Source organism: Xiphophorus hellerii, chromosome 18 (genome assembly GCF_003331165.1).
Source record: "Xiphophorus hellerii strain 12219 chromosome 18, Xiphophorus_hellerii-4.1, whole genome shotgun sequence".
NCBI classification, from domain to species: Eukaryota; Metazoa; Chordata; class Actinopteri; order Cyprinodontiformes; family Poeciliidae; genus Xiphophorus; species Xiphophorus hellerii.
This window is the reverse complement of record NC_045689.1, coordinates 22,434,424-22,458,014: the sequence shown is the minus strand read 5'-3', so window position 1 is coordinate 22,458,014 and position 23,591 is coordinate 22,434,424. Positions and strand designations below refer to the sequence as shown.

General features: G+C 38.1%; 1 protein-coding gene across 3 annotated transcripts; it reads left to right on the top strand.

The window, feature by feature from the left end:
- The first annotated feature begins 396 nt into the window (after nucleotides 1-396).
- pde9ac (phosphodiesterase 9ac) lies at nucleotides 397-16,878 on the top strand. 3 transcript variants are annotated; one of them, XM_032590249.1, is made up of 19 exons: nucleotides 397-560; nucleotides 800-973; nucleotides 2,538-2,608; nucleotides 3,086-3,163; nucleotides 3,750-3,793; nucleotides 3,873-3,927; nucleotides 4,073-4,143; nucleotides 4,221-4,308; nucleotides 4,397-4,478; nucleotides 4,565-4,639; nucleotides 4,735-4,821; nucleotides 4,924-5,028; nucleotides 5,280-5,362; nucleotides 5,647-5,803; nucleotides 10,278-10,391; nucleotides 10,644-10,748; nucleotides 10,824-10,952; nucleotides 11,049-11,132; nucleotides 13,408-16,878. In XM_032590249.1, exons 2-19 carry the CDS (start codon nucleotides 905-907, stop codon nucleotides 13,453-13,455), a joined length of 1,545 nt encoding a protein of 514 aa, XP_032446140.1. In that variant the 5' UTR covers nucleotides 397-560; nucleotides 800-904; the 3' UTR covers nucleotides 13,456-16,878. The 3 variants fall into 3 exon arrangements, with proteins under 3 accessions (XP_032446140.1, XP_032446139.1, XP_032446138.1); XM_032590248.1 differs by having other exon boundaries at nucleotides 399-560; nucleotides 803-973; nucleotides 11,037-11,132; XM_032590247.1 differs by having other exon boundaries at nucleotides 399-560; nucleotides 11,037-11,132.
- The last annotated feature ends 6,713 nt before the right edge of the window (nucleotides 16,879-23,591 follow it).

The window sequence follows — 23,591 nt, the reverse complement described above, 5'->3', positions numbered from 1 at the left end:
TGTTATACCATTTTGATGTTATTTAACTTGCTGATTTTTTTTTTTTATTATTATTCCCAAAAACCAATTGACATTTCAACTCAGCGGAACAGGTTTCACTATTACCAAACTGAACCTTGTTTGGTAATACTCCCATGCTGGCGGGGGTTGATGTTTTTCTTTTCAAATGCACTTTTCATAAAACTTGATCAAGCTTGAGGTATTTTCCAGTGAAGAACTGGCTAAGGCTAAATCATTTGCAAACATAGTTGAACATCTTTAGCGTTGTCTGAAACCATTCAGGTAAACCCCTCTTACTCTTTCAGACCTGATGATTGTCTCTTTATTCTCCATGGTGACAGTCCCATGGCAACAAGTGCTACTTATATTCACTGCTTTCACATGTCCGGCGTCACCAGCCTCATCACTCACAGCCTCCTTCTCCTCTTTACTGTATGTCAGTGGGCATGCGGTTGTTTGTGTCTAAACGCGCTGTCATGTGAGATGCGAGTAAGCTGGTTCTTCTGCACCTGGGACTTTGTTTCCAGTCTCCACGGGGGAGAAGGAGGATCGCTGACACCGTGAGTTCAATACATGCACTGATTTCTTTCAGCGTTGTATCTATTACTTTTGTTTTATCAATTTATTACATCCATTGTCTCATTGAAAGTTCTTGAGTTGTTACAAATACGATTTAAGTGTTAAGTTGTTGACATTGTATTTGTTGTTATTGCTTAATTTTTTTTTTTTTTTTTGTCAGATTTGTATTTATTGCTTGAATTGCTGTGCAAAGCATACCAAAACATCAACCTATTTCCAGCAGATCCTAAGAAGCAGAACAGAGATTTTGACTCTTTGGGGTTGTTAATTGGGTGTCCAGAGCAAAACCTCTTCAGGTGTTTAGCAGAGGAGACAAAAAAGCACCATGGGGTCCAGTTCCTCATCCTTCCCCCCCAGAAACATTTACCTGGATGTTGAAGGGAAGGTGCAGAAGGTGAGACTAACTGTGCATGTTCAAGTGAAGAGTTTGAAATATTGTACTTGATGAATGCTATATATCAAATGGATCCACAAATATGAACAGACTGGATTATGTATGAATGAAATTGTCAGGGAGCATAGAATAAAAACACATAAAAGAGCATTAAAGGTTATTGTCACCATCAGGAACAGCATCATTTCACTACTGAAAAGACTAACACTTTGTTACTCAAACCCTTTGCACTTCACAAGCTTATTTATGGATTTATTATTTTGTTATGCCTGCAAAAAGACAATGAGCACCAGAGGGAGAGGCAAAAAGCTTGAACAGCAAATGTAATAACAAGAACAAATGCAAACAAAATCAATAAGAATAAATGTCTATAAACAACAAAAAAGATATTTTTGAAAATATGTCTATTAAATAGTTTTTCATGTATGTTTGAAATGTCATTATATATTTTTTAACCTGTTACGTGTCAGAGGATCTTTTTATTATTATTTATTAGCACTAGCTAACATAAGTGACATAACTTTGACACAAAGAGAATAAAAATTAAACAACAGAGTTCTTGATTTATTTTCCAAATATTGCTATTTGGGTTTTTTTTCTCTCATCTTTGTCCTATCTTTGAGTTTGTTGGCAAATTGTAGCTCAGTTATTTCAAATTAAATGAGTTAATTCTCAATAACATGGAAAGGGAGTTTGCAGCAAAATGAACATAAAAACAAACTATGATAAACCAAAACTTAAATCATAAGTTACCTGTTCAAAAGCAATTACAGTATCCCAGGGGATTTAAGAACCATAACTAGGATCTAAAATTAGACACTGAAGGATGTCAGTGAGCCTTGAAGGTGCTGCCAACAACACACACGTCTCCTCCTGCATCCTTAAGACTCCAGAAAACATTTTTTTAAAACATAGTGCTATAAATGTTAATTGTTTTTGACATAAATCTTGAATAATGTTTAAATAAATCCAATTCAGCCTTCTATAAGCAGCTACAACATACGGTTTCTGGCTCAGGTTTGACATATTATAGTTCAAAATAGTAACAAGCAGAAGCGCTCCTCATCTAGTGATGTAAAGGGTTTCTTAAGTGGAGGTCTGGCTATGACCCATGTCTCCACAGGAGCTTCAAGCCCATGATCTGGACAGCGATGTGTTTTAGTTTTTCTGCCTTACAGCTGGGGCTAATGCTCCTGCTCCCATGAAAACTACAGTTTTCTGGATCTTTGCTGTAAATCATTGTTCATTCCTTCAATTTCACAGCCTGCAAGTGCTGACTTACTCTTGTAAACTAGACTGATTTGTTTGCATGTGACATCTTTAAGGGCTCCGGGAAATCTCACACTCCCGCTGTTGTTTTCTGTCAAAGTGTTCCCACACAGCAATGTTGCCTTAAGCTTATTCCAAAACTCATTTCACTTTCTTAGATTTTTTTAGATATTAAAAAAAACACAATAAATTGTATAACCTCGATGTTTATGAATTTGTGTAACATAAACGCTTTTTGTGCAAATCGTCTGCTGTCTGACCTTGGATCTGACTTTGTTGAATTACAACATTTCAGGTAGTTTTCAGTCGGCACTGTAGTCCGCGTGACATCAAGGAACTTCTGTGTTCCTCATCCAACCTTCCCAGGTTTGTTGTTTGGTTTGGTTTCACATTCCAAAATAAGGAAATACCAAGTAAATATACAAACATATATATAAACTTTTTCCCACTGTGGGACAATTTAGATAATATTTTGTTCTATTCTGTAGCAAAATGTTGACGTACTGTACAGATGAAAACTGAGGATTAATGACAAATGTGAGCTTTGTTGCTTTCTCTCAAGTTAATGTTACCTTTTTGTCTTTTTTTCGTATGTGCAAAAGTTTGCACACCCTTTTTCAAATTGTTTTATGTTACAACCATAAACTAGAGGGGCTGAATAAAAAAAAAATGCCCACCAAACTATTCAGATTGGTGGTGGTAAGAAATACGAAACTGAAGTTTGTGGTTTTAATATGGCAAAATGTAAAACAAAAGGGGTGATGAACATTTTTGTGAGGCATTGCATGCAATACTCGCATATAATACTCACATTTTTCTTCAAATCTCATTGTCTTTCAACAGGAACTCTGCCATTAAGGTTGTAAATCCAGAAGGTGCCATGGTCTCTATTGATGCCACAATGCCCACCAATTCTCCAAAGTAACTTACCAGACATACTGTAGAAATATTACAGCTTTGTTTAAATTTCCTCACATTCCATTTTCTTAAAAAGGGGGTTATTATGTAAAATCAACTTTTTGACTCCCACAGTCAGCTCATCCAGACTAGTGGCAGCAACAATTAGCAAACATCTGGTGGAACTACAAGTCTGCAGCGCTTTTCATGTGAACTGCTTCTCTGTCCAACGCTCCTCATAGTTGTAGATGGGATAATGAACTAACGTTGTTGTGACGATGTGGAGGTGGAGTGTTGGAAAGAGCAGGAGCTTCTTAAAGAGATAAAGGTCCTATTTCAAGGTGTCAAGTTATGAAGTCAAAACTCTTTTAAGTCATATTTATACATCCAGCATTTTTATGACAACTGAAGGTAAAATAGTTACTTGATTGTGCTATAAGACAGGACAATGTTCCTAGAAAATACATAATACCACCCTTTTAAGATGTGGTTGCATCCTTTGATGGATTCAACAGCCCTTTAGGAGAACTAAACGAACTTCAAAGTGACAGATGATACGAAAAGGGAGAGAGAAATCTAACTAAGGTGTTCACATCTGATTTCTTAACAGTTTTCTATACAAAGTTGTCCCGCTATCTACTGATCAGCCAGGAGGTAAAGAATTTAAGAAAATTGTATGGGAAATTAATGTACTGGTGTTCAATGGCTCATCAGATTTTTATCCATGCCACAGACAGGGAGGACATGTTTCAGAGCGTGCTGTCTCAGGTGGCAGAGCAGTTCACCAGGTAACACCTTCATCTTTTGCTGTGTCTGAAGCTTTCCCATCGCCATTTTGCAAAAAGTTCTTGAAACCGCGACAGCCCTCAGAGGTAAACTGAATCACTTGTAAACAGAGCTGATTTCTCATTTGTTCTTAACTGTCTGAGACAGGGCCTTCCGCATCAGTGAGCTGAAGTCTGAGGTCACCAACAGGTTGGCAGCGTTGGAAAAGAGAGTGGAAAGTGAGTGATCAACAAAAAAGAGAAGCATCTACAAAACTCTAATGGGGAACTCAAATTTATCATTTGTCCTGTTTCAGTGGAGGGTTTGAAAGTAGTCGAAATCGAAAAATGTAAAAACGATCTGAAGAAACTTCGAGATGAGATGACTTCAAGAGGCGGAAGTAGGTGAGACTTCAAACATGGCATCACACCGAGTACATTAAAACAACAACAACAATGAAGATTGATTTACTTTGTCTACTTCTGACCTTAGGGTAAGCTGTTCATGCAAATTCAATTTCTCAGAAGAGGGGAAGAAGGTCACACCTAGAAGAGATGTCCCCACTTACCCAAAGGTATTTTTCTCCACAATGCAGCCTTTGAAGTTCACAAAAGGTGTGTGTGGATTTTCTGACCGTGTTCGTTTATCTGCCACATTCAGTACACACTTTCTCAGGAGACCATTGAGGCACTGAAGAAGCCAACGTTTGATGTTTGGCACTGGGAACATAATGAGGTTTGGTGATTTCTATCATTACAGTTTAATGTTATCCCTCTCACCTCCAAGAAAGAAGGCTGTTATTTTTTTTCTTTCTCTATTTGTGGTGACAGATGTTGAGTTGTCTGGAGTTTATGTACCATGACTTGGGATTGGTGAAGGAATTTAACATGAACCCCATCACACTCAAACGCTGGCTGGTAAATAAAGCAGATGCACGTTAAGCTACGTATTTCTGTTAGAAACACAGATTCATTTAATATCCTGTAATACCAAAACAGTGAGTGTTCTTTATTTTTTAGCTGGCAATACAGGAAAACTATCGCAACAATCCTTTCCACAACTTTCGTCACTGCTTCTGTGTTAGTCAGATGATGTACGGCATGATTCACCTTTGCAACCTGCAGGTATGGTAGATATTTGTTCTGGGCCTTTCAAAATTATTCATACATCTTGAACTTTAACAAAGTATGATGCATGCAAAATTGAAGCTTGTTGTTTTATTGTGGCAAAACATATAAAAAATTTAAGAGGCATGAAGCACTGAATACATCTCAGTCTTATTTACTAAAACCAGACGTAAGATTATTTAATTAAAAACAGTATTTCCAGTGAATTTCCAGGCAACAGGCTTGTTTCATCATTCGTTATCCTGCAGGGGAAGCTGACCCTCACAGATCTGGGAATTTTAATGACAACAGCGGTGTGTCATGACTTGGACCACCCTGGCTACAACAACACGTAAGACTCAGTCCTATGTCTGTAGTACTGTTGACATATGCAGCACTGGAGAAGCCCACTGACCCTCGTTATGTTTTGATATACTCTGCACAACATTGTTGTTGATGAGCTGTGAAACTAGTTCAGCCTGGAGAGTATTCAGGTATGAAAACATTCCCACTGAGCAAATCATGTTGATACGTTTGTCTGAGTTTCATGCAGGTGAGAACCTTATCAGAAAAACTTCATGAGAACTTACTGTCCAACCATGTCAGATCCATTCTACTATGTCATCCATTTATCAGATACCAAATCAACGCTCGCACAGAGCTGGCAGTGCGCTACAACGACATCTCCCCGCTGGAGAACCATCATTGTGCTGTGGCCTTTCAGATCCTTTCGCTTCCTGAGTGCAACATCTTTGCAAATGTTGATCCAGAGGCATTTAAAAAGATTCGACAGGTGAGATGTTGGTCATGTTGAGTTTGTCTTGAATCTTTTGCACTGTTGTCACATCTATGTATCGTTCTGATTCTGATTTCACAAAGAATCAGCAAAGATGTTCGTACTTATTTCTGTCCAGACTCATGAAAAAAGAAACTTATCTTAACTCTTATAGACTTTTGTGGCATGATGATGGGTTCTCTGACAAACCCAGTATTTGGCAACAAAAAAGTTAGCCAAAATAAATCTATAAGGATACATGCTGCATGCTTGTGTTTACTCCAACCTCTGGGCATCCTCTCCCATCATTGAAGTCAACTCACCACCGAAGTGATCAGTGGACAGCTTTGCCCCTTTCTTCACCCAAGTGTCCGAGACACGAAGCCGCAGATCAGATGAGACGACAACAAAGTCTATCAACGAAGTGCAGCCAAGGATGTCCTGGTGCCTAGAGCACATTTCGACACCCTTATACTTGAACATGGAGTCCATCATGGACAATCCATGACGAGCACATTAGCACACTTTGGTACAACATGTATTGTGTTGTGCCAAGGTAAAATGAGTTAAATATAGAGTACATACCAATTCTGTAAACCTTGTATGCCTTTTCTTTCACTTCAGACTTATGCTCTACTTCAGGTTGGTCCCAATTCAATCAAGCCTGTGGTTGTAAAGTGACAAAATTTGAAAACATTTAAGAGCTATGACCAGAGGTGGGGACTCGAGTCACATGACTTGGACTCGAGTCAGACTCGAGTCGTTAAAATCACGACTTGAGACTTGACTTGAAAAAATGCTCAAAGACTCGGACTTGACTTTGACTTTCATGCCATTGACTTGGGACTTGACTCGACTTGAAGCTGTTTACTTGAAAAGACTTGATATTTTTTACTCAAAGTCTTAAAATTTAAAACACATTATTTATAAAGTGGCGTCATTAATTAATTTCACTCATTCCGTATCAATATGCGCAGACCGTCACTATGGTTTTCCTCTCTCCTTATGTATGTATGTGTACGTAGCTGCAGCACAACCAATCAAATTAACAGGATTTGGACGTTTAAAAAAACGCGGCAAAGCTACAGAGCTCAGGGAACGAAATACGAAATAACAGCTGGAATATGCTTCCGCGAGTAATTTCTTTTGGCTACGTAGGTTATGAACTTTCGACTAAAAAACGAACTGCAACTTGTAAAACATGCAAGAAGAGAATATCGGATGGAGATGCCACGACGTCCAACTTTGTCCGGCATTTGAAGCTTCACAAAGATCGGTAGGTGGCACTTTTCTTTTGCTGTAAGATAGTTGACTTTAGCTAACTTCGTGTTAGCATGTGTACTCCGGGTTAAATTGGTGATGATTTACCATAAATCCGGTCCTTCAAATGCCTCCACAAATAATGTGCACCGTGTTAGCTCAGGAAGCCGGTGGATAGTGAGCGGGGCTCCGGAACAGAAAGCAGATTCTGGACCTGAACACAGGGAACAGAGTCTCTCTGTCCCATCATGATGATGAGCCGGGTCTAGTATCATCTAAGGATGGTTGGTGTATTTGAAGACATCTACGTTGGGAAATTATATTGACAATATATTGTTTACTGCAGTCAGTGCATTAAGTCAACTGTTTTTGACTTAATGCACTGACCGGCGTGACTGTCACATGTCGCACAGAACCCATTTCCAAGTAGTATAGCTTTGCTGGGAAAAAAAAAAAAAAAGACCAAATACAGTGACTGTCCCAAATAAATTTTGTGCAGAATATCTGTCCCATATTTACGGAGGACTGAAACTAACATACTTAGAAATAAAAGCAGAAAAATAAATGCACCAGACCTTCCTGAGTTTACTTGTGATAACTTCATTTATACTTATTTCATTTTTTGAAAACTATGATTGTTGTAGTGTTGATGTTTATTTATGAATAGAAGGAGTAAACTGAAGTCAAATGTAATTCATGAATGGCTGTAATTTATTTTCTGACATCTGTTTACTTCTGACAGATTTGAAGAATACCAAATGAATAAGAGGATCACAAATGAACCTCAACAGCCTTCCATATCACAATTTCTGGACACTCGTGCTGGGCAGTACAGTATGAATCATCCACAGCAGAAAGCCATTACAAATGCCTTACTACGTGATTTAATTATTGGTTGCAATCTGCCCCTGTCTATTGTGGAAAACAAGAGTTTTCGACACTTTCTGACAGTAGTCGACAGCAAATACAGCCCAATATGTCGCAGAACAATGACATCAAAAATAGAAGATCTTGCTGCTGAGAAACATTTGATGTTAAAAACCCAGCTGAGCCAGACTGATCATGTTTCAGTGACAGTGGACATTTGGTCAGACCGAAAGATGAGGGGTTTCCTTGGCATCACTGTGCACTGGATACAAAAAGGAATTGAGAGGCTCGAGGTAAAATCAAAACTGTTGGCCTTTGAGCGCTTCAAAGGCTCGCACACAGGTGAAAGAATCTGTGAAAAGTTTGAAGCTGTATGCGATGAATACAACATCAAAGATAAGCTAGATTACATTATAAGTGACAATGCTGCCAATATGCGAAAAGCATTCACTGTATGCTTTCCCACTGACCAAGGTGAGGAACCTGATGATAATCATCATCTTGACGACCCAGAGCTCTGGCATGACTTACCCTTGGAAGATCAGGAAACAGTCGGTGCTTCTTTGGGAAAGAAACATCGCCTGCAATGTTTTGCTCACACACTTCAGCTGGTGGTGAGAGATGGCCTGACAGAGACCAAAGTGGCATCTCCTGCCCTTTCAAAGCTATCTAAGCTCAGCTCACTGCTGCACACAAGCACAACATTGAAAGATGTGTTTGAAGCTGAATTTGGTGAACGGAAAAGCATTCCTGCTTCTGTAATCACAAGATGGAATTCAACAGTGAGACAAGTGAAGGCGGTTCTTCAATGTGAACATCTAAAACTCTGTGCTATTCTTGAAAAGGCCGGGCACAAGAAGTTGTTGTTCACAATACGAGAGTGGAACTTGTTGAAGGAGATGGTGGACATCTTGAAACCGTTTGAAGAAGCAACTGATTTGACACAAGGTGAGAAAATAGTCACGATCAGTGCTGTTGTTCCATCCGTGCTGTCCCTCAATCACCACCTTGAGAAACTGAAGCCGCAAGTCCGTTTCCTGAATGGTCTGGTCAGCAGTCTCCAGGCATCTTTGAACAAAAGATTTCTTGGAATTTTTATCAGTGTACAAATGGCGAGAGCAGAAGAAGGGATCACTGCACCCTTTTCAGATCCAGTGTACCTCAAAGCAGCTGCTTTGGATCCAGCGTTTTCTCTGTTGTGGGTGGAACACCATGTGTTGGGCAGTCAGGACATGAAGACAGAAGTGACACAAAAAGTTAAAGGTAAAGACTGTATTTGGTGTTCTTTTTCTGTATTATTTATTTATTGTCTAAAATTCTAATACAGGCTCTTTTGCCGCTGTTACTTGGATGTTTTCTCAGATCTGATCCTGGAAAATGCTGCAGATCCTGCAAAGTTGGAGCAACACGTGACTCCTGGTGATAAAGATCAAAAGGACTGTGAAGATGGAGGACTGTTTGCTGCTTATTGTAAGAGGCAGAAGAAGGATGTCCAGACAAGTCCAGCACTACAGCTAAGTCATTACCTCCATATTGCTGATGGACAGAACGCCCTCTTGTTCTGGGCAATGAACATGCACACTCTTCCTTCACTGTTTAATGTGGCCACCAGAGTTTTGGCAGTGCCTGCTTGCAGTGCTCCAGTGGAGCGCGTCTTCAGCTATGGTGGCATCATTTTACGTCCTCATCGTGCACAAATGACAGACAGAGTTTTGGCCAGTTTGGTCTTTTGCAAATGCAATGCAGAATAGTTAACTGAAATACAGTATCCTCAATTGCAGATTTCTGTTAATTGTTCAGTTGATATATTTGTTTTGTTTCTTATGTCACTCAAAACATGGACACATAAAAATACATGTTCACTCAGTGACCAGGTCAGAGAAAAGAGGAAAAAACTGCTGTTATGGTTCTTTGTATTGTGCTGTGGAAATGTCAGCATTTTCGTCTTTTTTTATTGAATATCAAGTTTAACAGAACTGGGCAATAAAGTGGTCCAATTTAAAAATGTTTTTTATACTTTGTGTTCAGCTACACATGTTCTATCATTTGAGATAAATACATATTTTAAAAAGAACAAATGGTCTATTATTTGAATTTTATGTATAATTGCAAATTATAAAAAAATAAAAACGACTCGAAATGACTTGAAATTAAAGGTTCCTGACTTGAGACTTGACTCGACTTTTGCCTTCTTTACTTGAGACTTGACTCGGACTTGAGGACAAAGACTTGAGACTTACTTGAGACTTGCAACACAGTGACTTGGTCACACCTCTGGCTATGACTACTTTTGAATGCCAGTGTATGTTGATTTCAAATCTAAATAATAATAAAAAAGATTTCGACTTTCCTTTCATGTTTTCAGGCTATTATCACCCTTATTCTGGCCACTGACATGGCCAGGCATGGCGAGATTCTTGAAGGCTTCAAGCAGAAACTGGACAACTTTGATTTTAGCAACGAGGACCACGTAATGTGTGTATGTAAACATTTTCACCAACAACATCCCCATCTGTTAATGTTACTCTACTGCTACCCTTATGGATCGGGCCTTTTGTGACGAAATGTATTGCAATGGGCCAAAGTCACAAACAAGGCATTTCTGATGAATGAGAAATTTAAACTAGAAATACAAGCAAAACAGATTATTTTCACAGCTGCACTTGTTTTAGTCCTCAGCTCTTGGACATGTTGAATTTGAGTTTGAACAGGCTTATGTTTATTATTTTAGTTGCAGAAGGTGTTGATCAAGTGCTGCGATATTTCCAACGAAGTGAGGCCAACTGAGGTTGCTGAGCCGTGGGTGGACTGTTTACTGGAGGAATACTTCATGCAGGTGAATTTCCTTTGACCAGAATGATCTAATCTTAACATGACAATATACTAATGCAGGGACCTCTTTGGTTTTAAGAGTGACAGGGAGAAGTCTGAGGGTCTTCCAGTAGCTCCCTTCATGGACAGAGACAAAGTTACCAAACCCACAGCTCAGATTGGATTCATCAAGTTTGTCCTCATCCCCATGTTTGAGACAGTCATGAAGGTGTTGGACAAATGTGAATTGCTAATACAGCACTCTCTTTTTTTAAAAAATTTGTTGTTTACTCTACATGTGTATTTTGACCAGCTTTTCCCTCAGATTGAAGAAATCATGGTTCAGCCTTTGAGAGACTCTCGAGACCATTATGAGGAGCTGAAGCAGCTTGAAGACTCACTGACAGAGGTAGGATTTGTCTTTTTTTTTTTTTTGCTTTACACCCCTTATTTAGTTCAGTTTGGCTACATAGAGAAAGCAATGTGAGAGACACTGTGTGATACAGTTGTCAGTCACAATGAACACCAAATTATTGAAATTTTTCTAAAACGGTCAGGACACTGACTGCTTTTTCCTGAGATGCGTTTGTTCTAGATTTCACCCAGTCCAGCAACATTCAAAGATTAGTGGATACGCATTAAACAGTAGGGATGATTTTTACATGGGATATAAAAAAAAACTCATAAACATCCAACTCTCCCTGTCCTCCAGCCAGGCAATACTTAATACAAACCCAAGCAATGAAACTAATCTTTTTCCCTCATTCTTTGCCAGAAAACAAATAAGAACATTTTTCCCCCTAAATAGTTGCTTTAAAGTCCCAGTGTGAAACATTCAGAGACATCTATTTGCAGAAACACATGACATCCCAAACTACGCTTTTATATGTTTCAAGTTTTGTAGCAGTCAGAATCATTGTGTTTATGTTGTTCGAGGGCATCCAAGTTATAGTCTCGATGCTACAGTAACACAAGAATAAATGAACAAAAACTGTTACTGTTTACATCCAATAAAACAATAAAATGTCTCTCTTACTCTTGTGAAATCTGCCATCGCTCAACTAGTCTAAACACACACAGAACATTGACAACACAAGGTCAAGGTCGTGTTGAAGATAAGAGTTTACGAGCATTTTTAAGATTTTTAAATTATACATGATTACAAAGTTCATTAGCATTAAACATAATTACTTTACAACTTGAATTATAATTCCTAGTTCTGACAATAAAGCATGCCCACTTGTTACGGTGTATAAAAGGAAGATTGCATAGTGCCAACATAATTAAAAAAAAACCACCAAAAGCATTTTCCTACTTTTCCCTGATGGCATACAAAAGGCTGTGAAAAACTTTGAGTCTTCACACACACCAGCAGAAATCAAAGCTTACATGTGCTGACAGATTAGATCAGTGCATGAGGATTTGATTGGGAAACTATAATGTAGAGAGTCTGTTTTCCTCTGTAACAAGATGAAGTCACTCAAACATTCACACACACAAACACAGGCTCAAACACTGGCTCTCGTCACATGCAAACATAAAGGTCTCTTTTGTTCAATGAGGCAAAGAAGAAAAAATTGAAAATATGTCAGTAGGCTTTGAGACAAATTATGGTCCGTAGCAAGTGGGTAAAATAAAATCAAATGAATTCTTAGTTGTGTTTTGTGTGTTTTAGTGAGTGCAGTGAGCGCTCTGAAAACATTTATAATCAGGAATGTGCTGCACTTTCCCCATGTTTGATTTGTCATTTCAGCTTTAAGAGATCAATTTGCTCCCATAATCCCATATAAATGAGTTTCCTGGCAAATCTAAATCTTTCACTTTGAAAGCAAGCATACAATTTTTCAGAGCACTTACATGAAAGACAGAAATAAGAAATGCTTGAGTTCAGATGCGATATAAAAAACTTTAAATTTAATCTTGTCACTGGTGAAAACAAACTGGTGAAAATGCTACGTATTTAATCTTCTCTTTTTTTTCCCCCTGTAGTCATGATTTTTTCTGTTGAAGAGCTGAAATCATAACTTCTTTGACGTATTTGAACTTTGATGTATTTTATAAATGTACTCTTCACTAACAACCCGGCTCTGAAACTTTGTTTTTTGCAGAAGTATTTAAAGAACCATTTATGTATTTTGTTGGGTGTTACTTTGTGGACCAACACAAAGTACAACATGTTTAGTATCCCTGAAGGCTTCTTGTTTCTCATGGGTTTGTTCACAGATTCTCCTCATCAAATTTGACTAAGACCTAGCCATTTTGGAAAGAATTAGGTGTTGTTTTTTTATCTCTTGTTGTGCAAACCTGGTAGAAAAATATCCCCCAAATCCTGCAGCCATAACCTCAGGCAAACATGGCAACAAAGTCTTGAATCAGGGGGGACGCCACACTTTTCAAGTTTTGTTTTTTAAAACATTTTGAACACAAAGTCGAATTTTCTCTTGTACCTCCAAATAACTTTGGCGGTGCAAAGTTGAACTCTGTGGTTGTAATATTACGAAATGCAAAAAATAAAACAGGAACTTTTGCAAGGCCCTGAATCAAGGTTTTTCAATACTGAACCATCTGAACTGGGCAGTGGGTGTCTACTTATCTAAAACCCAGTCTTAACATAAACTTTTGTCCTTGAGGTAAAATAATTCCTGTCTGCCTAAATTCTTTTTGTTTTTGTTTTTTTATTGCAGGAGTCGTCTTTCATGAGCCGATTGAAGAAAGACTTGAAAAGTGAGTGAGGCCCCGGTGAAGACATCCAGTGCTGCATACTGAAGATGACAGCTGAAGCAGGGGACTAAGATAAAAGCGACACAGCTCTGCAGCATGCTGAACTAAATTTAGGCAATGCATCTCTTGAACTTTGACTTTGATTTTTACAGCAGATGATGAAGGAAGGTGCTGACCTCCCGTGCATATTTATGCCGTCAAAGCACTAGCCTCTATAAATTTGCATTTTTAAATTTTTTTTTTGGCAAAAGAGTCTAAGGGGATCGCTTTCTCCAAACAGAAAGTAATTTATTTTAATTTATCATGTGCTTTCACAATATATGGAACAAGTTTTCTAGTTTACCAAAGTTTTAGCTGTTTAAATAAGTAAATAAAATGGACCAGAGTGGCACATTTTAAATGAAAATCTAGCAATAAAGTTTCACTTGGTGTTACTGGTATTATTAATGTTTTTCCCAAGAATTATACAATGTCATACTTTCATCTTTTAATTAATTGTCCTTTTGCATTTACTTTTTAGTGAAATACAGTGCATGAAGTGTGTTATAAACAGTGCAAGTCGCCAAGCCCTGTATATGTCTGTTCAATATAATGTATATAGGAGATATAAGAACACGTTCCAACTATTTAGGAGCTCCTGTTGCACCAGATGTTACACAGTAAAGAGCTACAACAGCAGCATTTGTGTACACACTAAATATTCATCTACTTAAATTTTTATTCTAATTTAGTCATTTCTGCTGCTGTTTGAGTTAAGGCCACAACTGCATTTTTTTTTATTGATTGTTAAAACAATTAGACTTAAGGTTTTATAACTGTCACAAATATGTGATTATGGTGAAGGGCTCAGTTTTACCATGACTACAGAATTTTGCTTAAAACCTAGTACTGTACAGTGTTGGGTTGGTCCTGTAGAGAACAACACTCTGCTCTAAAATGTAATTCAGTTAAACTCAATCCAACTCTGTATACTATCCTAGTTCATAACAGACATAATCTCGAGTTTAATCCAGTTAATTTCAACATTATTATAAAGTTATGTCGAATGCAAATTTGATCCAGTTTTAATGCAGCGCAGTCAGTCAGCAGCTTTTACAAAAAATGAGAAACCAGCCAATCGCATCCAATCTTTACTCCGATTTGCACTTTCATCCTGAGAAAACACAGGGTGACTGTGGAGCCAAACTAAACTCTCCTTTAATAGGAAAAAAACTCAATAGCAGCAATTTGCCTTATCCAGTTTAAAACTAAACAGGCAGGAAAATACATGGAACAAAAATATGGGACCTGAAGCTACAATTAAAACAAAAATAGTCCCAACTGTTAATGGAGAACAAACTGGAAAAATCAAACTGAAAAGTGAAAATTGGTCCTAAGCTAAGACAACCCAAACTTAGCTAAAACATAGTTTGAGCCTCAGTCTTAAAAACAGACAGGGTGTCTGGCTCACAGATAAAGCTTGGGAGTTGGCTCCACCAGAGAGCAGCCTGATAACTTTGAGACCTGCCTCCCATTTTAGAAGCTACAGGAACCACAAATAAAAACTGCAGTCTAGGAGTGAAGGGCTGTGCTGGAAATAAAAGGAACTATGAAGTCGTTAAGATAAGATTGAGCCAGACTATTTATGGCTTTACATCTAAAACAAAGTTTAAATTTTAGATATCATCATGAGAATTTTCTTCAGATCATTTGAAGTCTTTCAAGGTCATTTTTTAGACCTCATTATGATAAAGAGTTACAATGGCCCAGCTACGGATTGACAAATACCCTAGTTTGATGTTCTGTATCACTTTCTGCTCCTACTTTTGGCTATTTTCTGCAACTAAAGGTGGAAGAGGCAGGTCGGTGTCCTGAAACGTTTAGATGTGTCCCTGGCACAACACACCAGAATCAAATGGCTCATTTACATTATGCAGTCAAGTTCTCCACAGTCTAGCGAATGACCTCAGTATTTGACTCAGGTGTGCTGAAGCAGAAACACGACTAAAAGTTGCCGGTACACCCAGCCTCAAGAACCGGATTCAAATGCAATGTTAAAGCATAAACAAAACATCTACTGTGAATGGGATTAATTAAAAACCTTTCTCCAGATAACCAAAAATGTTCGACATGGACTGTCACTTTGGTAAATCTTTTGTTATCATTCCTATTTTAAAGTACCCAGCCATTTCTGCACATCTCATGTCTTCAGGAAGACGTTCGAGAGCCGATGCGTGCCGAAACTAAACACTGCCTCACCTTGTTTAGTTCTTGTCGGTTTAAGAGATGATGTGATAGGATCCATTTTTGAGGTATTCCTCAGGACTCTGATGAAGGCCATTTGGATGAGCTGCATTGGTGGAATTTTTTTTACCTGTATAAACACTGTGACAGTAATGTAACCTTCTCAAGGTAATAGCAGGCACCAGTTTTTCTGTCTTGTTTTGACAGAAAAACACGACCTATGCTTTGATGTCCCACATCTTTCCCTCTCTGAACACATTCTCAGTCTACAACAGAATACAACAACTTCAAAACAGTCATATACACAACTCATGTGCTCTCGGTGATTTAAAAGTTCAGGCATAGCATAATAAGTTATAGGAACAAGGTTAGTGGCTGGTTTTTATATCTGTGATTGCTGCCTCGTGTAGCGCGTAGAAAACCTTCCACATGTTCCCACCCCACCATCATTACCTGATGTGTTTCATTCATCTGTTCTACGGCAAACGCCTGATACACCTCCCATGCGTCAAACTTATCCCTACTTTTTCCCAAGAGACGACAACCCAAAGGTGTGCTTATGGAAACCCACTCCACAGTCCACACCCACTTTTCCTGCCACAGTTTCCCTGTGGGCCACATGGATGGTGGTGGTTTTCCTAAAGGTACTTCACGCTGTTTTTATGGATGCCTTTTTATGCAGCATGTTGTAAATTACTCTGCTATTACTTTACCTTTAGGCTACATCTGACATCCACTAAATGTGTGTAGTTCTGATGAAATTATATGACTACACACCGGCAAACAGCGCGGATCAACAATGTTTGTACTCTACTTTAGGTGGAAGGTTTGCCTGAATTTTTTTAATTTATGTAGCATGACTAAACTACATTTGCAGCCCATCAATGTGCAATCTATTTTGATTAATGTGTTCATTTGCCTGTCAGTTTGAGTGTTATTCCGACTTACGCTGCTAAAGAGATAATCTTGAGGCAACAACAGAGAAAACAGTAGACCACATGCTTCAGTGGCTGTTCAGATGAAAGAGGAGAAAAGGCTTGTTTTGGACTTCAATAAAGGTAATTAGCCACCACCTTCACCACATTGCATGACAGAGTGTTGAGATTTATCATGCAAGGAATGCTGTAATGTAATCAAATGATGTTTTATCTCATCATATTACTGCCCTGTCTATTGCAATGCTACCTATAAATAAAATGAGTCATATATAATTAATGCCTAAGGTATGCTTAATTAAAAATAGATGATGGAACATGTTCATTTTAGAGATTTTTTTGTGAGATACAAGCAGCTTTCAATCTCTTTTTTTCTTTTCTTTTTTACAACAGTGAGTTGGGCCTGTCTCTAACTTGTTGACTGGTGTTTTTTTATGAAATCAACATTAATTAAATCTCCTCATATTTAAACCTCTGTAGCTGTTTTGCAGGGAGGGTGTCACATCACAGCACACTGCCACAATACTTCAGCTGCTCTGTTTGTGGATATAAGGGAAATACATTAATTATATCTGAAATAGTTTAACATTTAATGAGTGTTTATATATCTATATCCATCCGTGTTAATACATGTTGGTTTAATTTCATCCTGTTTTTTTCTGATATCGCTGGTTATTTATCTCCACCTATTTATTTCTTATATTTCCTCATGCTGAGCTAAAAGGCTGCTTTATGTGTGCATTTTTTTTCTTCTTTTTTTGCAATTAAACCACAGACCTTCAGTGTTCTGAGCAGAAATGTCACATACCTCCCACAACTTTCATGGAGCTATAAATCTGCACTGGTGGTCTCACAAATCCTGATCTCGGAGCCAGGAGAGAGTTTGAAAAAGAAACAGGGTAATTTGATCACGCTTAATCCTTTTTATCTGGTTTCATCCACACTTTATCAGATTAAAGAGCATGTGAGAAACGCGCAGTCAGGAATGCTGATTGAAACTGATAAAATGTTTGTTGCTTGAAAAGAAAAAGGGAAAACCCACTTTGTGTGACAGCACAGGTAATTTCTTGTAAATGATAATACAATGATTGACATGTTGTGACTTTTGATTATTCGTAACACAGACAAGATAAAATTTCCAACAAATGATACCAAGCAGGGTATCTCGTAATTTGAATGCCATTGTTGTATCCAAATTTTCAAACGCACTCTTTGTTACTGTATTTATACGACACTTTAGGCTCCAAAGATTCAGTCATCCAAAATGTTCTCTGGTTACAGGACAAAGGCAAGACTGGCCTGTTTTCATCTGACCAAACAAATCACACAAACAAAGGCGAGCGAGCAGGAGGGATGGCTAAATTATCCAGGAACTGACACCCACACTCCTAAGAATGCTAAGCTCCTTGTTTGACCATTAAACTGTGAGGACACAAGCTGGATTTACTGATGACAGCTACATCCCTGCTAATAATGGCAAAATGTCAAAGGTCACAAGGGAGAGTAAAGGATAAACAGTGTTTCTACATTTTTGCACTAGCACTTCGAGACCCTGTGGAGGAGAGAGAGCAAAATGTCTTGGAGTGTGGAGTGCTATGTAAAAACATTTTCACCCTCGGGTGAAACTTCAGTAAATTTAGTTGATTTTTTTATGATAGAAGAGTTCAAATGTGTTCAGAAATGTGAAGTGGGGGCGTGCTGTGGTGGCGCAGGGGGTTAGCACGCACCACATTTGGAGGTCTTAGTCCTCGACGTGGACGTCGCGGGCTCGACTCCCGGTCCCGGTGACCTTTGCCGCATGGCCTCGCCCTCTTTCCTGTCTGCCTACTGTCGCAAAAAGTACGAGCCACTAGCGCCGCGAAAACTCTTTGGAGAAAAAAAAAGAAAAAAAAAACAAAGTGAAGTGGTTTTCAACAAAAAAAAATTGATTAAAAATCTGAAAAGTGTGGCATGTATTTGCTTTCACCTCCCTTAGTGGAATCAAATGTTACCAAACGTTTTCAAATCTCGCCTACTTAAATCAACTTATTAACCTGTATGTAATCTAATATAAGGCCTCAGAGGTGTTGTTACAATAATGAAGAAGCGACTTCATAAAGACGGAAGAACATAGCAGTTGCTGAGAATTGCAAAGCAGCCTAAGGTTTTCATCACAAGTTTTCAATGGAAGTCATCTGTAAACGTAATAAGCTTGCTGACACTCCAACTGGCCTTTTAAGAAAGAGTGGGAAAAAAAAAAAAGTCAATAAAACTAAACCACCACATGCACAGTTTGCCTCTGTTGACACAAATAACATATGAAAGAAGGTGAAAACAAAAGCTTGCTTTCACAGATGATCTCCATCCAGTCTGATTGAGCTTAAACTGTTTTGCAAAGCAGAAAAAAGTACAATTTTGATCTCAGTAAGTAAGCATTTCAGGCTATAGATGTGCAAAGATGGTGGAGACATAGCCAAAAAAAACTGACGTCTATAACTACAATCAAAACTGCTTCTACAAAGCATCGATTTAGACAACTGAATATCAATGCACTTTTTAGGAGTTTTGTTGTTGTTTAAAGAAATGAAGTATATCTTCTAGATTCTTGGCTGAATTGATACACATGAACACAAAGGTTGTGCTACGTAGCATTTAGTGGTGTGTGTTCTTATCAGCCTAAGGTGGAAGATTTGTAAAATTATTAGAAGAGTGTGCGCTAAAACAGCATTAATAACTTTGGTTCTAATTTGAAAATTGTAAATATGGTGAATTTATGGCATAAAACAGTGAGGCGCTGCCTAATGATGGAACATTTGAACAAATGCTCATACCAGATTGTTAAATTATAATTTATATCTCAGCCAATACACATGCCCGGTGTGAAAGAAAACCATAGCAATAAGGCAACAAACCAAACAACCTCGGGAAAACTACAGGGAGGCTCCTACAGTTTCTGGGATTCCCAAAGGGACTGCATGACATTATGAGTTTTTTTCTCTGACTGTGCTTGTGTTCCAGACAGGAATGTTAAAATGATGCAACAACCAGCTGGGTGTTGGCAAAACCACCAGCAGCCATGCTGTAATTAATTTGTTGCACATAATCTCGTGAAACCCTCCACTCCACTCCGGGAGACTTATACTCGCATCATTACGGGGATTTTTGCAACAGTTTTAAAAATAAAACCTATAAAATAAATAATTTTAGGAGTATTTGCACCAAGTATCCCAAAACAAAAGATTATTTTGAATTTTACTTTTTTAGCTGTCGAATAATGTTTGTATAGGCAGCATACAGTCTGCCTATACAAAAGCATAGTTTTCAACTTTAAGATTCTCCCAGGGAAGCCATTTTTGCCCATTCACTTTGTTGTTTGATCTGCAGTGCTTTACTTGTTGCTCTATATTCTTTTATGGCCTTTTATATTAGTTGTTGGTGCACTCTTTGAGTAAACTTCCCTGACCATTCCTGGGAAGGTTCATTCTTGTTCCACTTTTTCTTAATTCGTGGACAATTGCTGTTGCTGGAATCAGAAGAACTAGACATAGTTTTATGACCACTTTCACATCTACATACACATCTACGCTTTGTTTCTTATCTTTTCTTGGTTATGTGGAACAAAATGTGTTTCTTTTTGCAAACATCATTTTGTCAGACAGGTTTGATTTATTGCATAAATAGGCAGACAAGAGAAAGTAAGTGTTATGTTGCGAGTGAAAATTTATCATAGGAGCTTGTTAAGAAACAAGAAGACAAGAGAAACTGAGCATCAGGCCAGAACAACCACAGTTAAGCAATTATGAAAGGAAATCAACAGAAAGTTCAGACAATTTAAGCGATTTTGTGATGCTACAGGTCTTGGAGTAGTCATAGTTTGCTAAAAACATGTTAACTACAGTTAGCTCATGTTTTAACAAGGGGTGGTGGTATTTATGTTATCAATAGGACCACATTGACTTGAAAAGATTATTTTCTCTTAGTAAATGAAATGAATAAAATCTTGTCCTTGTCGCTACATTGGTCTTTTTCTATTTCCTGCCCAGTAGTTGCCATTACTGCATTTATGTAAACCAGTCACGGTAGGCTTTGGAAACCCCAAAAGAAGACCGAGATATCAAAATTTACTGATACTTTTTTCTTCAGCAGTTTCAAATGTTATGAAAGGATTTCCATTTGTCCAGAATTATTTAATGCCATCCACTTCATCATCACTGTATCAGCAGCACTGTGTTGTTCTTCAACACAGTTGGCAAACTTAAGCTGTGACTTTTCAAAGTACAGAGACTGCTTTGAGGTTGCACACTGACAGATTCTCTGCTGCACTAATCTATGTAAAGGCCAAACCAAGAAGCAAATGCCAACAGGAACGATCGCCCTGAAATGCTCATTTATCAACAGCACAGACTCAGCACAAAGGTCAAACAGGACACTGACTATAGCCGCACCAAAAGCCACAGTTCAAGTTGAAAACTAACTTTGGGATTCTTTTTATATACTGTATATATATATATATATATCCTCTCATTCAGTTTCTATTATAACTGAATTTCATTTATTTATTTATTCTTTTGCTCTACCACTAAATTGCTTTCAATTACAGGTATATAACTATAGCTGTTTCCAAAAAGCACTTGGTTAAGGACAGATATACATCATGGTCTGGCACAAAATTCAAAAGAAAACAGTTTTCTGCTGGTGGGGACAGTTCCTGCAATATTCCCTTTACCATCCCAAAATATCCTTCAAATTAAATATATACTGTAGCTTCACTCGGCAAGTTGAAAACAGAGGCTTCAATATTTTAACCTAATGTGAACATGTGAGACATTGGAATATAATATCAGGTTGCTCCAAACAGAACTCTACAGAATAAAGTGGTTTAAAATAACCATAGTGCGTTGATCTGACACTATAGCAATTCAGCAGCTTTGTACATCTTAGCGTCTTAACATTTTTGCAAAATAGGATTTTCCATGACCACATTCTTTAGCTATCCAATGAAACATAGAGGCATCTGATTAAAAAAGAAACTTTCACGTAGTTTATTTCATGTGTCATTTACCTGCATACCACCATTTCGTTTGTATCTTTTACAGCCCTGGCTCCCGCATGCTGACAAAAAACTACTTCTTCTCTTGTTACATATTTTATCAGAGAATGACCTTAACCTGAAACCTGCACAGGCTGTTTGCAGTTTTGTACATACAACGTATTTTCATGCCAAGAAAGAACATCAAGTACTTGCTGTTGCTGTTTAAATTGCTTTTGAACTTGTTTAAAAATCAGTAAATAGCTGAGATTTATCACTTGATAATTAAGTGCATGCTGTTCTTATCTTGCAAATTAAGAGGAAAATATTGTGTGTTAAGCTCAAAATTAAAAACATGCGCAAAGCAACCCAAAAATGAGGGAAAATATTTGTCTATGAAAAGCTTGAACGTTGTTGAGAAACACATTGGCATTTTTTGTTCGAGAAAAACATTTTTCATTTGCAAACCCCGAGGTTATTGCATTGTAGTCCAACATCTAATTGTGTTACAGATGATTAAAACATTTTCATGTAGTTAAATTATTTTATGTTTTACATGCTAATTTAAAATCTGTAAAAGAAACATTTTGCTCTCTTCATCTGAAATGTCCTCCTCTTAAACCAGCAAAAACAGGTGGTTTTTGCTGGTTTCTTGGGTGAAACTGGCACAGCTAACCGTTTCTCCACTTCAGCAGAGAACCAGCAAAGCAAACACACACGTGATGCAAACTGAAACGCACTATCAGACTGAGGCTTAAAACATGTCAGACAGTTTGCTCAAGGAAAGACCTTCACCAGTTTGTTTACAGCGCAATAATCTGGAGCAGAGATCTTGATTGTGTGCTGGCAGAACATCAGCAGCCGTGCCGTGACTCAACAGCAATTACACTGGCTTCTTATCTGTATGAATAAGAGGCCTGTTACGCCAGCAGAGCTGGCTTAAAGACAGATGGACGTATGGAGAACAGTTATATAAAAAAAAGGCCAATTCCAAAAAGTGCTTTGATGTCCTCCCTCAATAATCTCAATAATCACGTGACACCGTGGAACGGTTCTAAACTTCACGCATCTTCCATTATGAGAAGGGTTAGAAGAGATTCTACCAGCTGAGGGACTAAAGTCCTTTGGCGTGAAGGTTCTTTTTACTTCAAATCTGTTCTTCTAAAAACAGATAAGAGTTAACTTACCATTCAAGGAATGTATGTGTAGTGATCTACATGAGGCAGGAAATTGCAACAAGAAAATAGTTGCTTCTCTACAATTGCCCATATCTGTAGTTGTCGCAATCCCAAGAGCTTAATTAGAAGGCTGCTGAACTCAAGTTGGCTTCTAATTAAGCATTTAGGATCATTACGTCCTTAACGACTGAGAAACTGTAGAGTTGTAGAGTTACAGCCATAATTACAAAGTTTAAAAGAAATAAAAATCCCTGTTTGACTGAAGTTTATCTTCCTCACCGTTTTCCTCAACAAAAACAGTGAGGAAGCTGGTAAGTGTCAATTTGCAGTAGCTGTAGGTTTGGATCCAGAAGCAGAGAGGTGAGGCAGCAACTTAGTTTGATGATTTAATGAATATAAGAGCAAGTGCAAAGTCCAGGTAGCACAGGTGAGCATTGTAACAAGAACTCAAACACTGGTAAAACAACAAACTGTCTAACAGCAAAGACAACTTAGACAAAGACCCAATGAGGAAACAGACACAGGTGGGATTAAATACAAAGGAAGGTAATCAGGGGAAATGATGGACAGCTGGGGACAATCAAGGTGCTGCAGGGACAACACAGCACCTCAACAGAACACAGAAACCTACATTAATACACAGAAAAACCAAATCCTCACAGTAAGAGAGGTAACAATCTCCTGATCTCACCGTTACAAACAGAGGCAAAGAGTGGCACCAAATCTTCATGACCAGAAGTAGATTACTAAAGATCTACATGCTAACAAGTTCTTTTTCAACATGGTCATCAAAAAAGGTTCAC

Coding starts and splice junctions, on each gene's coding strand:
- pde9ac (XM_032590248.1), top strand. CDS start 905: ATGGGGTCCAGTTCCTCATCCTTCCCCCCCAGAAACATTTACCTGGAT. Junction 3,794..3,872: donor ATCTACTGATCAGCCAGGAG/GTAAAGAATTTA, acceptor TCCATGCCACAG/ACAGGGAGGACATGTTTCAG. Junction 4,309..4,396: donor ACTTCAAGAGGCGGAAGTAG/GTGAGACTTCAA, acceptor TTCTGACCTTAG/GGTAAGCTGTTCATGCAAAT.